Source organism: Ammospiza caudacuta, chromosome 5 (assembly GCF_027887145.1).
Source record: "Ammospiza caudacuta isolate bAmmCau1 chromosome 5, bAmmCau1.pri, whole genome shotgun sequence".
In the NCBI taxonomy this organism is placed as follows: domain Eukaryota; kingdom Metazoa; phylum Chordata; class Aves; order Passeriformes; family Passerellidae; genus Ammospiza; species Ammospiza caudacuta.
The window spans coordinates 31,596,890-31,612,631 of record NC_080597.1 but is presented as its reverse complement, the minus strand read 5'-3'; the positions used below and the strand labels follow the sequence as shown (position 1 = coordinate 31,612,631).

Sequence of the window (15,742 nt, the reverse complement as noted above, 5' to 3'; positions counted from 1 at the left end):
CTCAATCATACTTGAAGCAAGCAAACTAATCCTTAGAAAGCAATGCTTTTTGAAAGCAGTTTTGATCATCAGCATGATTTGCTGTTCAAAGGAACCCATTTATGCAAAGAAATTAAAATAATGTAACAGCTTCATTCAACAGTTCTGTGATAGTCATTAACATTTTCTTGACTTAAAACCAATTTTGCATCTTTTTCTCTACTTGCTCTAGCCACTGTTTTTCTGGAGTTTTGGAAAAGAAGGCGAGCAGTAATTGCTTATGACTGGGACTTGATAGACTGGGAAGAAGAAGAGGTTTGTATAAAAACATGTACTCCTTAACCTTTAATACAAAATTATTTGGTTGAAAATGTATGGTTTTATTTTGCATTTATTTTCAGTTCATTCTTTAAATCTTAATAAACTAAGAAATAAGGATTTTTCTCCTCAGATGTTTCCTCTGGAATGTAAAGAAATTTTCTCCAGGCCAAACTGTCCTCTTTTTTCCCACTTTTGTCAATCTAAATTAATTTGAGAGATTTCAGGAAAGAAATGCACTATGGGAGAAATGCATTTTTATTTTGAAAGGTGGAAATTATTGACAGCCCAGTGTACCCTGAATTTTGGCAAATGAGCTTTTATCTATTCTTTTAGTTTGTCATTGAGAGTATTGATGGAAGGAAAGGCTTTGAAGCTTGCACCAGCTTCTGAACCTTCGGGTGCCGGTTATCTTAGAGAGAGAGAGAGAGAGAGAGAGAGGGGGAAAGAGAGAGGACTTAATTCATTCTTGTTGGTACAGAAAATCCCCTTAGGGAAGGCGCTAAACTTCAGAAAATAGCCTTTATCTTTTCCTCTCTGGTGATCACCAGAAAGAAACTCCATGCTTTTGGGACTGAGAACTTAGGTCTAAATAGAACTAGAAGGTTTTATTATGCAGGAGAAAAGCAAGATTCAGTGAGTGTTGAAGAAAAAGTGCTACTCCAGTGGGATTTGGACATATAGGTGTCTATAAATCTGCTCTCCTTACTCTACAGAAGCTCTTGGAGTGATGGTAAGAGGCTGCTGTAGTGGTCTCAGTGAAGTTGAACCTCTACATTGCTGCTTTGGTGGAAGATTTTCTTTTTTATCAATCTTGCCAGCAGAGAATCAGCCTTCTGAGTTATGGGATTTTTGTCTGTATGAGGCAAAGTAGCTCAATGAGGCTATGAAATGGTGGAATTGCTGGTAGGATTTTCTTTTAAATGTTTAATTACTAAGCAAATAACCCAAGAACGTAACATGAAATGACTTACACAACTGGAAATTAATTTCTCTGTATCAACAGGAATGTTGTTATCTGTGCACATATGCAGTCACTTCTGGGTGATACCCCAGGACTATCTTCTTATTTATAGGAAATACTCTAATTGATTCAACTCTTCTGAGATTAGCAAGCTGCTCTTGCCAAGGCTGGCAAGTCACAAAGGGATTGAGACAGTCCTGCCTGAGGTTCACATAGTGGTCAGGATTGGCTTGCAGGGATCATGTCTTCTCATGGCTAGTTGTAAAAAAAGCCACTGCTGCTGATGCAGACAGCTAAGAAAAACTTTACCAAATTGCAATTTGCAAGTGACAACTATAGCTTCCTCTGTGCCCCTGGAATGACAAGGAGCCTTTAAAAAACAAAATAGAATAGTAAGTACAGTATGAGGCTCTCTTTATATTTTTCCTAGGAAGTCTGGTTTTGCAGAGGTTTGTAGTTTGGGATCTTATATATCTTCATCTTTCACCATTTAAACTACCTGGATTTGGGATTATGCTGATTTATAAAGCCATCCACCTGAATCTTCTCTGATCAGTTCATTTACAAATATTGAATTTCCTGATAAGGTTGTCTTAAGTGACACTTGTTTTGGGTTTTTTTGATAAGATATATTTATATTCCCCTGGCATATTATTTCAGTTTGGCCTGCAGGATGATATTTGCATGTTGGTAATTTTCAGAGGATACTTGCTCCCTGTTGATGTCAGCTGGTCTTTTATTCTCACACCAGAGTTCTTCCAGCAGGCTGTGTCAACAAGACCTCTGTCAGGAGCAGTGGTGACAGCTAAGCATGTCCCAGCTTCAGGGTCAGCCCAATGGGCACTGCCTCCTCTGCTTGAGTATCTAAAGCTGCACTTCTCCATTGGAACTGCACCCTCCCCCTGAGAAAAACACAGTTTGGAAGCGAGTGCTCCAGATGAAAGTGTGGAGAAAAAATGTGGAGATCATTTCCCTGCTCTGTGGCTCAAAGCCCACCTCTTCACTTTGCCATTGTCCTCACCTGCAAACCACAGGCTTTGCTTGGAGACTTACTTCTGGGGATGCTATACTTGTACCAGTGATCAAGATTCAAATTTTCAATCTACAAATTCTTTTTCTGGGCTATAGAGGACAATATGGTTGGACTAGGAAGGATGGGACTATTTCAATAATTTACTTGTTGAAGTATTAGAAAATTCTTGGGGAAAAAAGGAGGTATTTCACAAAGAAATTTAGAATAGTTCTTCTAGAGCACTAATACATGGTCTAAGGCAATTCACATTACTCCATATAATGTGTAATGTGAATACACACATATAGGGTTTCTCTTATGAAAAAGTTGGAATTCTCCATGTGTGAGAAATGGGAAGGAGGGAGAACAGTCTGTTTTATGTAGATTGGAAGAGATTCATCCTGTGGAGTTTCATTGGGAAGTTACATGTTAGTGAGATGCCAATGAGAATTTTTACTCTAGAAGGTGAAAATTTTTCTCCTAACATGCTACGTTCTAATAAAATCACTGCTAATTAAATTTCCTCTCTGCTTTCCATTCAGTTATCACTAGAAAAAATCAGCTGATGGCTTTTATTAGTTATTTCAAAGACATCGATTAAAGAGTTCTATTTACCATTTTAAATCTCAAGCTTTTGATAATGAAGATTGTTATTTTATTAACAATATGTGTCTAGCCTTTGCTTGCTTTAACTTTCATTGTCAAATTGAAAAATAAGGGTTTTATTACAAAGGGAAATTTATTAATTCCTAGCACTAATATACTGAAAAAGCAGCATTTATAAGGCTTCCTATCTCTTTGTTATCACCTTCATGTTCTAAATGAAGAGACAAATAAAGGAAACAATGAAGACAATGGAAAGGAGAATTGCACTTATTCAGATATGCAGCCTTGTGAATTCCTCACCACTTTAGATTCTCATCCAAGAAAGGTATACAGCAATCCCTGCAATGTCTGGAAATTTGAGCTGAGAGTCTCCTGCCTCTTTTAACCCTACATATCTGGATTTCCTGCTCTTGCAAGCCAGGTGCGAGGTGGGAGACATGGAGAGCAATGGCATCTTGGGTGGGCATGCCACAAGAAACCAACTGCATGCAGTTCCTGGCACTCCCAGGTGAAATCTGGCTTCTGTTGCTATTTGTAGCATATTTTTTCTGTTTCTTCAGTGTCACTTTCTTTGTAGCATTAACCTCAGCCAGACACAGTACTGTTTACTTGCCCAAGCATTGCTGAGTATCATTAAACAGGTACAAAGTGTAATGCCAGATTTCCAAGTTTTTTTTTGAGAATGTCTAAAAATAGCATTTGCATTATTGCATCAGCTGGAGATTTTAGGACATGTGGATATGATAAGAACTTCCCTACATTACAGATTGTAAAAGATAATCAAACCTTGGCTCAGAGAGGGGTACCGAGAAGTAAAGGTTTCTTGTCTATGACAAGCCAGCTGGCAGAGCCCTTGCGCAATCTACAGGGTAAAATTCTCAGGAGCCCTGCTTCACAGCTATCACACTGTGTCCTTTTTCATGCCCCTGGGCACACAGGAATGCTCCTTACATTGTTCCTTCTGCCAGACTAGGGTCTGGTCAGCTTCCTTCAGCCCTGACATGGCAGGAACTGCTTGAGCAAAATAGAATAAGAGCAAGGTATTACTCTGCCTCCACAGAAACATGCTTAGCCTTTTTGTATAGCTGAGGTAAGGCTGGTTCCCTCAAGCACATAATTAGTTACAGAGGCATTGCAGCTAGGCATACATGCCTCTTCATTTTTTTTTATAACTTGTTACCAGATTGCTGCAGGAATTTGGAAATTAACTGTGTTAAGAAAGCATCTTCAAAACTTGGAAGGAGGAGAATAAGACATGACTTCTTCCCCCCTTCCTCTTCGGGGAATTTTTGAAAAAGGATGTAGAATTTTAAGATATCTCACCTTTATTTACATTCTGAAGATTTGTGTGAAGAGTTACCGTTCACCTATTTCAGTGCAATCATTTAAGGTCTGGGCATTTCCAGCTTCAGTCAGAGTTCAGTTACATGCAGTTGAAGGGCTGGAAATGACAGAAATGTGTAAGCTGGTTCTTGTCTGCTCCCTTGTAGCCAGCTGTACCACAGAACAGCTCTCCAGTATGCAGTAGAGTACTACAAACACTGCTCTAATATCTGCCAGCACTTGTGAGAGCCCATCCACCCAACCTGGTGCTTTATCTCACCTCTCACAGTGTCCTGGATGCCAGACTGGAACAAGGTGACACAGAACACGCAGCTCTTGGTGATGTTCGAGCAGAGGGGTGGCACTACTGCAAGTGTCACCTGCACCAGGGGTGATCCTGTCTTCTGGCAATGCTGTAAACAGATGTAACCAAATCTCTCCCCAAGTAATCCCCAGATTTCAATTCACAAGAGGGTTTTTCCTTTGACACATTTGCTGCTGAAAGATGTTCCTGCTAATAATATTGTCCAAGTTAAGAAGTAATTAAGCAGCATTAGATGGCATGGGTCCTTCTTCAAATGCTGAGAAGTTTTGTTGGTAGTGGAAGTGTAACCAAATGCCTAGCAATCAGCAATTAGGCTTGGAAAAGGAGGTTTGGTTGTTAGGGTTTTGTTGTTGTTGTTGTTGTTTTTGTTTTTTCTTAGTTGTAAATTTCCAGTATCAATAGGATAATGTCAGACTGAAAAATTCTGTGGTATCAGTCTTAAAATGATTTGTCTCGCAGCCACGTAGTTTTGAAAGAGCATTATTTAGAGGAATAGCTAATCGGGGATTTTTCTAAATACTTTCAGTACTTATTTTTATGAGTACAGTGATTTATTCTAGTTCTCATGAAGGAGACCTGATTTCCCAGCTCAGCTTTTATAGTAGCTGTGCCAGCTGCTGAATTCAAAGATGTAATTCCCCAGAACAGTGATCTGATAACAGATCTGAACTTTCCTACAGAGTTTTTCCTAGCTGGGCTGTATGTGAACATTATCTGTCTGCTCTTTTAGGAGGAAATACGTCCTCAGTTTGAAGCCAAATACTCCAAGAAAGAACGAATGAACCCCATATCTGGGAAGCCAGAGCCTTATCAAGCATTTGCAGATAAATGCAGCAGACTCATCGTTTCTGCATCTGGAATATTTTTTATGGTTTGAGAACTTTTATTTATTTACCAGTTGAAAAAGAACAAAATATTATTATCTCTGCTAGTAGAGTAGGTAAATATTGGATATGACTGCTTGAAAGTGGAATGAGCTCTATGCATGTTGAAAATTTACATAGCAAATCACTTGAGTTTCTGTCAAGTCCTACACTGATACACTCTTCACTGTGTCTCACAGACAGCTAATCCCTTCCTTCAAGGCTGCACCTGTGACATGTATGTAGTGACACAAGCCAGAACAGTGACACTATCACATTCAGGCACAAACTTGAGCTGGCTGAATTAGCTCACTGGTAGCCTTGCCTGTGTAAACAGTGCAGAACGATGGGGAAACCATAGGAGAAGCAGTTTTTCTTTGTAAACTTCCCAGAGAACATAAATAGGATGCCTAGAGTGCTTAATGATGTTAATACAACCTAGTTTCTCAGTGTGTTGAGGAGATGAGGAGAGTTCATATGCCTAGTGCAGTCGAAATGGAGAAACCAATGTTCCTTGATTAAAATGATGCATTTATCCCTTTAGTTATGCAAAACTAAAAGGAGCAGCAAAATCTCTCCTAACAGAGAGCTGCATGCACTTCTGCAGAAACACCCCATCCTCTAATTTCAGTGAAGCAGATGTGGGCTGTTATTCACATGACAACAGGAGTGGTAGCACTGCTCTTGAAAGCACAGTGCTGGTCTGGAATCAACAGACTGCCACGGAATTTACTGGGACTTTTCCAGGAGACAAGACAATGATAGATGTGTACAGCCTCAGGAGCTGTGGAGAGCCAGGTAGGTGAGCTAACCCAGCAATAGGGCAGAGGACAGTAAGAAACTGATGGCTCCAAAATTGCCCAAAACAATCTAGGTCAAGAAAGGCAAGAGCATTATTGAGATGAACTGTGCTCTGGTACGTCAGGTGGATGGACACCCTGACTCAGCCCTTGAGGACATGTACTCAGGACTGCAGTCTCTGCTCAGAATTGATACTACAACTCCCATATTTTGTGTATTTTCCCCATGTTTTTTTTTCTTGAAGGGTGGCAGTATTTTACCTTGTGCAAACTCAGTCATAAATCTTCTTGGACTAGTGATAGATCTCACTCAAAGTTCCAGAGAGAGTAGGCTTGCTTTAAATTGCATGCACCCCAAATTATTGTCCCCATAACAGCCCTTAAAACAGGACAAAAATTATTTTCACTGAAGTTGCTTTTACTGTTAGCATAGCATGGGCTTCCAGCAAGTTAGAAAATCTACACTTTTTTGACCATTTAGATAAGAATAATTTTTTTAATTACACCTTTAACAGGGGATATACACTTACCAAACTTCAAGTTAGGGCAGTTCTTAAAATTTCTCAGCATGACTCTCACAGTGTAGTAAATAAGGCAGCTCAACCGTTGCATGAGGAACATTAAGTCATTAAGCAGCCTGGCTCAGCTGTGGCTTTCTCATTCTGTCACATTTGCTAAAGTTTCATCACAGAAGAAATCACAAGGGAAATTGAACTGGTTACCTTCTCTAGATAGAAACTTTCCAGAACTGTAGGAAGCAACAGCTAGCTAGGCTGGCTTGGCAGGGCTGTTTTTGAGGCACTGCTTACAAATGGAGACATTTTTGTGAAGATTGAAGTCCATCAGATCGCAAAATCCATCCCAAGTATGATACCATCAACCTGCAACGGCAGCTTGAGACTAGCCTCTGTACATCATGTGCAGATAAAGAAAATTTCTAATTCTCAGAGCTGGCAATACTGTTTCCCACATTAATGTTAAGGATGAGGAACACTTTCAAGAAAATATTTAAAACTGAAAATTATTTTAATATTATTTCAACTGTATTTTTCATTATGACAAATAAAAAGATCTTAACAGGAAGAAAAATCATCACATTGAAACCTTCCTCTGGAATAGAAAGGAATGCACTTTTAAAGTCTTTTATTTCTTTTAATTTTGAGAGTTTCAGGGACAAAGTAACTCCTGTTGCACTGGAAGTTTTCAGATTCTTCTCTCTGATTTTTTCTTCCCTTAGATCTGTGTGGTGATTGCTGCTGTTTTTGGCATTGTTATTTACCGTGTTGTGACTGTCAGCACTTTTGCTGCCTTTAAGTGGGCTTTAATCAGGAATAACTCTCAGGTTGCAACTACAGGGACTGCAGTGTGCATCAACTTTTGCATCATCATGCTACTGAATGTGGTGAGTAAAATTAACATATCCAAAGTTATACCTAAGCTGCCAGAGCAGTAGATATCTCAGTCAGCAGACAACCAAATGCTTTCACTTATTTTTTCAGCAGGAGTGGTGTCTTGCTGAGCCAGATATGAAATTATTGTTTATGGACATCATTCACTATTTATATAAAGTGCAATTCCAAACCCAAAATATTATGCAGAGTATGGTTGAATATTCTGAAAATATTTTAGGGAGACGATCATACCCTTGCTTTATCCTCTGCCACTTCTTTCCCTTTTACATGTATGCAGTTTTCAGTCCACTTCATTAATACTCTTCTTTTCAATTGTGTTTTGATGTTTTTATTTTAATATAGTGACAAAGCTAATTCGTATTTACACTATTTTCAGTAATTCTAATTTCAGCTGTCATGGTAGTTTTCCAGTGAGGATATGCATATGCAGACCCAATGTCCATAAGCAGAACTCTCTTGAGCTGAAAGCTTCAGAAGGCTTGAGCAGATGTGATTTGTTCCAGAGCTGCCATGGCCTTTGCCAGCGTGCACCAGAGACATGGCCTGGGTGCACTGCAGTGGGGCTCGCAGCTGTTGTTGTGGGCTGGTTTGGAACCAGACTTGGGACAAAGACAAAAATGGAATTTCTATGTGGCAACAGTCCCAGTAAGAGAGTAGAGCATAGATTAGATGGGAAATGAGTTCCCTCCTTCAACTGAGATGCTGATACTCCTGTGTATTGCTCTGATAGCAATGTGTCTGCTCTTTGTTGCTCTTGGCAAGATGTGTATGGCCTTCCACTATCAGGTTTTGTCAACTGACATTATAAAAATGCCTTTTAGGGGAAGGAGGGTTCAGCCTACAAACCAGACAGGCACTGGAGCCAGAGTGTATCTCTGCCTACTCAACAGCAAGCATCCTCTGCAAACAGCTTGTTAGGCTTCCCTCCAGGAGATATGCTGATTTACTTCCTAGGGAAAAGATGAGATGTTATTTCAGGTCTGCTCATTTCCAAGGCTGGCTTAGACACTTCTTTCTTCTCTATGCAATATCCCAGCATTTCCATAATCTAAAAATTCTTTTTGACAGGTCCTTTTTTATATGGCAGGAAATTCCAAGAGTGTTTGCTGCAGGACTTTGCTTCTTTCTTTGAAGAAGGAAGAAGGCAAGACTGGATTAGTGACTAAAACAGTCTATCCAGAACTGTTGTTTTTCCTATGTTTTTCCTTAGGTGGAACTATAGGCTGAGAAAGGACAGAAAGGAGGAAGCTGATTTTTTGTCTGAGATTGTACTGGGGGTTCTCTTCTTTTATGTTATTTTTATTTTATTGGGTTTTGTCTCTAGCTTTGGGTTTTTTTCTTTACTCTACAGAGAGCACACAATAAGCATAAAAGAAAAATATTGAAAACTATACCAGTGCAACATCCATTTTCAAGCTATCAGTGTAAGTCATTGTATATGCAGTGAAGCAGCAAGAAAGAAATGCTGCACAAATGAAACTTCTTCATTCCCAAAGAGTTTAACAGCTCTGAGATTTTTTCTTTTAAATAGTGGAAGACTGCTTGAAGGTGCCTTTTGAGAAACTTTGTTTTATTTCTTAAAATTATCAAATAAGTGGAGCACTGCAAAGATGGATTTCTCTAGCCTCATACTCATCACCATTCAATAAACACCACAACCCTGGATCTGGGTATAGCTCATGGAAGAAAAAGATCCACAAATATGAAACTGCAGGAGTTTTTCAAAGGAAGGTTTTGGGAGCATAATCCCTTGCTTCCCGTGATGGATTAATGTAGTTTACTGAAGGGCAATTGTGGGATTTCTTTTGGGAGAAGAAAAATCCCCAGAAGCAATTCAGGTAGTAGAATCCTGCGTGAACTGTGATTCAAGAAAAGTGCCAGAAGAGCAAGAAAAGATACAGTAATAAAACCAGAGCAGGCCAAGATGTGCATAGCAGTAGAGAATTCACTGCTAGAAGACTTGAAAACCAGCAGTGATTTTGATACAAGCTGACAGCCTCTCAAGGCATCAGGGGAAAGGTCTAGACCACAAGTAAATTCCAGACCAGATGTTCTGAGCACACAACAAAACAAAGTGACCCTCAAGCATAATGTCTCTCAGATAATCTTGCAGCCTGACCTGGAAACAATCAGTAGCTTTACCTAGGCTATGTAAAACTGTTAATTCCAGTAATATTGCCCATGGAAAATATGAACAGAGAACAGAATATGATCCCAAACAGGTCCCTTGAGGGTAGTAGTGATAAACGACAGTAGCAGACAATTAGATCCAAACATTGTTAACAGAATCTCTAAACACAGTCTTACTGTTCCAAATGGAATAGCAACAAATTCAATTTTTAATAAACCCTTCTGTAGAGCAGTGAACATTTATAAAAAAACCACACTCCCTGCTGGGATCAGGACATTAATGACCCAGACATTTAGCACGTTTACAGTTGCCCTTAAGAGATGCTTTTAAACCCAGAAGAAACTACCTTTGTCATTACTTGAAACAAAACCATTTACTCCAAAGGCAGTGGAAAACTATTCTAAGCATGAAGTGGTTGTTAACATGGATGAGAGATTTCAGGATGACTTCAGCTCTGAAGCAGGCAGTTTGATCTGTAAACAATACATAACTCAATTTAAGCAAGAGATTCTAGGGATAACTGCAAATAAAAAGCAACTTTGCTGATATGCACTGTAGGAGTAAGTAAATACTTGAGCTTGAAATATGAGAGGCTTTGTATTCCTGCAGGCATCAGTGAGAGTTAAGGACATTTAGCAATTTGTAGGAATAGGCTCCAGACTCATTTAAAGCAAATGGAAATAATTGTATTAATTTACTCTAATACTGATGGTGTTGGTGATGTAGTTAATAGGTTCAAAATTCCTTTGCAAATACTGATTGTGAAAACCCTCCAAGTTAGTTTTGTAATCTTAACAAAGTTTGGAGTCTCCTGGAGAGTTTGAGAGCATGGTACTTGAAAATGCAGAAAGTACCACTTAGGATTTAGAAAAATGACACTGGCTCAGAGTAAGAAATGTGTGGGGATTACTAAAGATTTTCTCTGAAGTAAGCCTGTCCCCCCAGTATTTTTCCTCTCAGCACCAAAGTGCCAAGCAAAATCAAAAAGCCCCAAATAAACAACATATCCAACATACCATAGCATGCTCTTCTAGAGCGATTTTTCCCTTGTGAGGTGAATGTTCCATAAGTAACTAAAACAAACATCTCAGTCATGCTGTTGTTTCTTCTTTTCTTTTTGGAAAAGTTCTCTCACCCTTTTTCACTCTGTATATAAAGTAGGGACGATGACAGCATTTCTTCTTCATATATCATGGATGAGCATTAGATATAAAAACTTTACTTTTCCTTGTTTGATTATATCATTATTGTAATATTATGTAGTTTTATTGTCATTATCAGAACATCACAGAAATCATCTGCATGTCACATTTAACATGTTCTCTCCATTTTTGAGCCAGCCATGTAACTAAGAGGCTGATTCTTCTCTGTTACAGCTGTATGAAAAAGTTGCTCTTTTCCTGACAAATTTAGGTAAGTAATGTTAAATATAAAATTTAATAATATTGTACTTATTTATTGGTCCATAGACCCTGATAAAATTCAAATGTCTGCATAAATATGAAAAATCCTAATTAATTTGCAATCTATAGGAATTAATGTTTTTCTTATGTTTGTAAAAAGAAAGTATATAAACTAGACTACTGTGCCATTCAACCAGTGCTGACAACAATCATCCACATTTGTTCTTGTTTCTACCCCCTACCATCTAAGAATGCAAACAAATTGTTTCCTGTAAATACATGTAAAATTTCTACCTTGGAAGAAAAGACATGAGTTTTCAGACAAACTTAGCACTCACAACCTCCAGGGTTTGTAAATGTGGAAAAGGGGAGCCACTTCTGGAAAACAAATTCATTGCTTGAAACTAAGGTGCTGATTGGCTATCAAACATCTGCCTTTAAGAAGGGCAGTAAGGAGGGAAAATGACTAGGTGAATCATCAAGTCTACCTACACTAAACTACATGATGTTCTAAATTTCAGTGATCCTTTCAGCTCACTTGCAAAGGCAGTCTTCATGCTAGACCAAGGAAACGTTTTCTAAGGAGAGCATCCACTGCCAATGGGGTAGCAACAGGCTGTCATTCATATACCCATGGCTCAGACAGGATCTGTGGAGATCCTGATATATTATCCTGATATATTTGGAAGATTGCAGTAGTTGGGGGCAATGGGCAAGGGCTCCTTAGTGTCAAGAAGCCTGAAATGAGACACTGGCTGAAGGCCTGTTAAGCAAACCATATTATTGCACATATACAAGTGGTTTGAGGAGGTTATTTTGAGCTCTTGAAAACCTGTGTACATTGATGATGCTCAGTAAATTATTTTGGACCAAACGGACAGATTTTGAGATTTTGATGCTTTGATGCTCAAAGGAAACAACTGATTTTAGCTTCTCACAGGGCTCTTCTACATCTGTGTAAAAAAGAATTATATTCATTTCTTAGTAAACTGAGAGTGCTCATTTGTATGCTGTAGTTTTAAAATATTTTTGCTATCCTGTATCTATGGAGAAGATATCTGCTAGCTACAGCTGGGAAATATGACTTTCAAGTTTGTGAATTGTACAAGTTATATCCTCACAGCCTGGGGACAGGTAGTAAGATATATTCTAGAGACCTTGAAGCTTGATTACTTTCTGTTAGGTTGTCATCAAGGTAGGTCTGCTTTTTGCAGAAAGCACTTGTATGAAAATTCAGCAGGTCAAGTTTTTTTGATCCTGTTCAGATGATTTTGTGATTTTTATTCTGGTGGCCTAAGGAACTGATTTGATTTGAATTATCTTTATCAGTGTAATAAGCTCAAAGTAGAACTGACAGCAAAAGTACATTGAAAACATTGAGGATGTCCTTCTTCAGCTTTTGCATGACCTTTTTCAGAACTCACACCTGTGCTCCTCCAGAGCATCACCACTGTCTCTGATGGGCATGTGAGCAAAGCTTCAGCTGCAGCAGCCCTGTTATAGTCAAACTTGTCCTTCCTGCAGACTGGCATCTAATGAAAGGGCAGCTCCAAGTAAAGACAATCAAGTTTATTGCTTTTTCTGTACTTCTAGTACTTTACTGGAGGCTGCTTGGGAAACAATATATGATTATTATCATTATGATACTCAGAATCACCATGAGTAACTCCACTTCTCTGATTACTCCTGTTCACATCAATGGTCAGCTAACAACCAGCTCCTGCCAGCTGGAAAGTAATTCCAGACTATGGAACTGGTGTGTTGGCATGGACATTGTTTTCTTAACTTCTGTCTTGATATTTCTTGAGATGGAGAATAAAGGAACAGCACCCAAAGGCAAGAATATCTCTTCCCCTTTCCTGTTTGCCTTAGCCCAACCACTGAAAAATATTTATTCTTGGATTTGTGACAAGCTCCCTGGGACAAGGAAGGGAAGCCTTGCAGTGGCACTCCTCTGATATATGTGGGCAAAGCCATGAAACAGAATTACCAGGAGGATTTTCTTCAGTTCAGAGTGGCATCTCTAACAAAAAGGCATTTAAATAGCTTTGGTGGAGTGGCAATGTCATTGTGGTAGGATGCAGAAAATTATACAAGAGAAGAGCCTGAGCCTGTAAAGACCACTTAAATACAGGCGGGATGTTTAATATACACATTACCTTGACCACTTTCTTACAGTCTCAGGGGAACATACATATATATGCAGACACCAGAATAGATTTCTAAGTCTCTACAGGCTCACTTGCTGAATCCTGCTTCTGGGTACAATTTCCTCTGCCAGGTTATATTTTGAAAACAGCAGGCTAATTTACAAATATATTGCCAGCTCTTACAGGTGTGTGCAGCCTTTGTGCCAAGGGAAATTGATAATCTGAATAAGCTTCTGAAACTCTGATCATTTTCTTCACAGAGCAGCCTCGTACGGAATCGGAGTGGGAGAACAGCTTCACTCTGAAAATGTTTCTTTTTCAGTTTGTCAATCTGAACAGCTCTACCTTTTACATAGCATTTTTCCTTGGAAGGTAGGATTGATGTCTGCACACTCATGTGCAAAATGAAGTAGAGAGAAGAAATAAAATTGTTTGTAATGAAACAAAATGGACCATATTATCACACATATCAAAATGCAAATTCCAGCAGAACAGATTGCAGTTTTATACTCCTTTCAAAGGCCCAGAAACAGATGCAGTTTTCATTTCCTATCACCACATGGTCTTAATATTAACTTAACAATTTCATTATTGGAAACAGATGCATCTCACAATACTATACATGCAGGTCATTTCACTCTGGTTTATGTGTGTTATTTGTACACATAAATAAAGGATAGGATAGGATAGGATAGGATAGGATAGGATAGGATAGGATAGTTCAGTTGGAAGGGATTTGCTCTGATTACATGATCTGAACTGTTAAGAGTGATTTATGAGCTATCATTTGGGGGGGTTTTCCACATATATATCTATTATATATATTATATTTTTATTTTATATTTTATATACATGTGTTTTGTGTATTTATGTGTCTATCTAAATATATATTATTTGTTTCTCTCTTTCTGGTAGTCTACTAAAAAAAGACCTCCTTTTTTAGTAGAGAAGTTTTGAGTAGAAGCATCCATTATTATGGATTATTTACATATGGGAAAACTTTGGGGCAAAACACAGGAGAATAGTTAGAAAATTATGCTTTTTACTTAAAACTAAAATTTTCACTGATTTCACAGGAAGGCAGACATCACAGAGCATTTTATCTTGCAAGGAAATGGACTGGCAGTTGAAAGCCATTTTCCAAACTGACGTGAGCAGTTTTGGTCAGATTTTCCCTCTGCTCTGCATATGTTGAATATCCAACAGCAGAGGATTGGTATCGAAATAAAACTGAAGCAAAAACATCTGTAGTCCTCCATGAGGACTATTCCAGGAATACCCATAAAACTTTTTACAGCATAACATCTTTTATAGTTACACCAGTCACATTAACACCAGATTAAAATTAGAGTGTGAGCTTTCTTGTACTACTGTGAACAGACTGCTGACACAACATAGTTAATCTATATTCCTGTGTTAAAGATTTACAGGACACCCTGGTGCCTACCTAAGGTTGATAAACCGGTGGAGGCTGGAAGAGGTGAGTGTTTGATAACCTGCATGCTGATTGATCTGCTGCCCACAGATGCCATGGATGCAAGCAGAGGCAGACACGGAAATCTGCCCAGGCAGTTTTGAGTGTCTTATTGGGTCTTTAGTTGCTGTCTAACTCCCCGCTATTGACACTACCATCTGCTACAAACACATCTACATATTGATATTGATATATATATATATATATATATGTATTTCCTTTTCAATGCTAGCAGTTCTAGTGTTGCCATCACATTCAAACAGTGGTATCAGATGGATTAAAGGCTCCACACACTGGAAATATTTTATCCTTGGAATGAGTCAAAATCATATATGAATCTGACAACTTTTTACTTTAAAAAAAATCCTTTCCTCTCAGCTTTTCTAGCCTTGCAGACCAGAGAGCTAAAATAATAAAGTAATGAATTAAAAATCCAGACACATAAAATGTATGTAAAATTTGACCAAAACAACTAAACAAACTTCCCAAACAAGCTAGTGGCATAATGTCTCATGTCTATAAAATCGAATTAATATGAAAAGCAATGAGAGTTTGGCTTTGCAAGTTACTCAAGGACCAATTCCATTTTATTTCTTTTTTTAAATAAATACATTCAGAATTCAAAGCCCATTTGACAGTTATAGGAGGTGAAGAGAAGCAGTTTCTGGACCAGTCATTTACTTTCTAGTGCTGCTATGTGCACGCTGAAATCCCATGGTTTCTTTCGTGCTTCACAGATGAATAATTGAAACAGCTTTGCAGATAAATGACAAATGGTAAGTGGAAAATGTCTGCCAGCTTGAATTTTCAAACACATCTGGATACATAAATATTTTGGTTAATAAAGGCCATTCAAATATTAGCAAAACAAACAAAAGGATTTGAATTTTAATAAAAACATCTCAATTTTGCAGAGAATCCTGTAAATTCAAGGGAAGAATCCTAGATAAATGGGCTGACAGAATTTTGTTTAACATCCCTC

General features: G+C 38.4%; 1 protein-coding gene across 1 annotated transcript in view; it reads left to right on the top strand.

Moving 5' to 3' along the window:
* Window positions 1–15,742, top strand: part of ANO4 (anoctamin 4) — a 118,041-nt gene that overhangs the window by 86,182 nt on the left and 16,117 nt on the right. Inside the window, exons 15-20 of the mRNA XM_058805155.1 lie at window positions 212–294; window positions 5,258–5,398; window positions 7,428–7,592; window positions 11,110–11,146; window positions 13,547–13,658; window positions 14,709–14,766. Of these exons, the coding sequence (XP_058661138.1) occupies window positions 212–294; window positions 5,258–5,398; window positions 7,428–7,592; window positions 11,110–11,146; window positions 13,547–13,658; window positions 14,709–14,766 (596 nt within the window). The remainder of the gene's footprint in view (window positions 1–211; window positions 295–5,257; window positions 5,399–7,427; window positions 7,593–11,109; window positions 11,147–13,546; window positions 13,659–14,708; window positions 14,767–15,742) is intronic.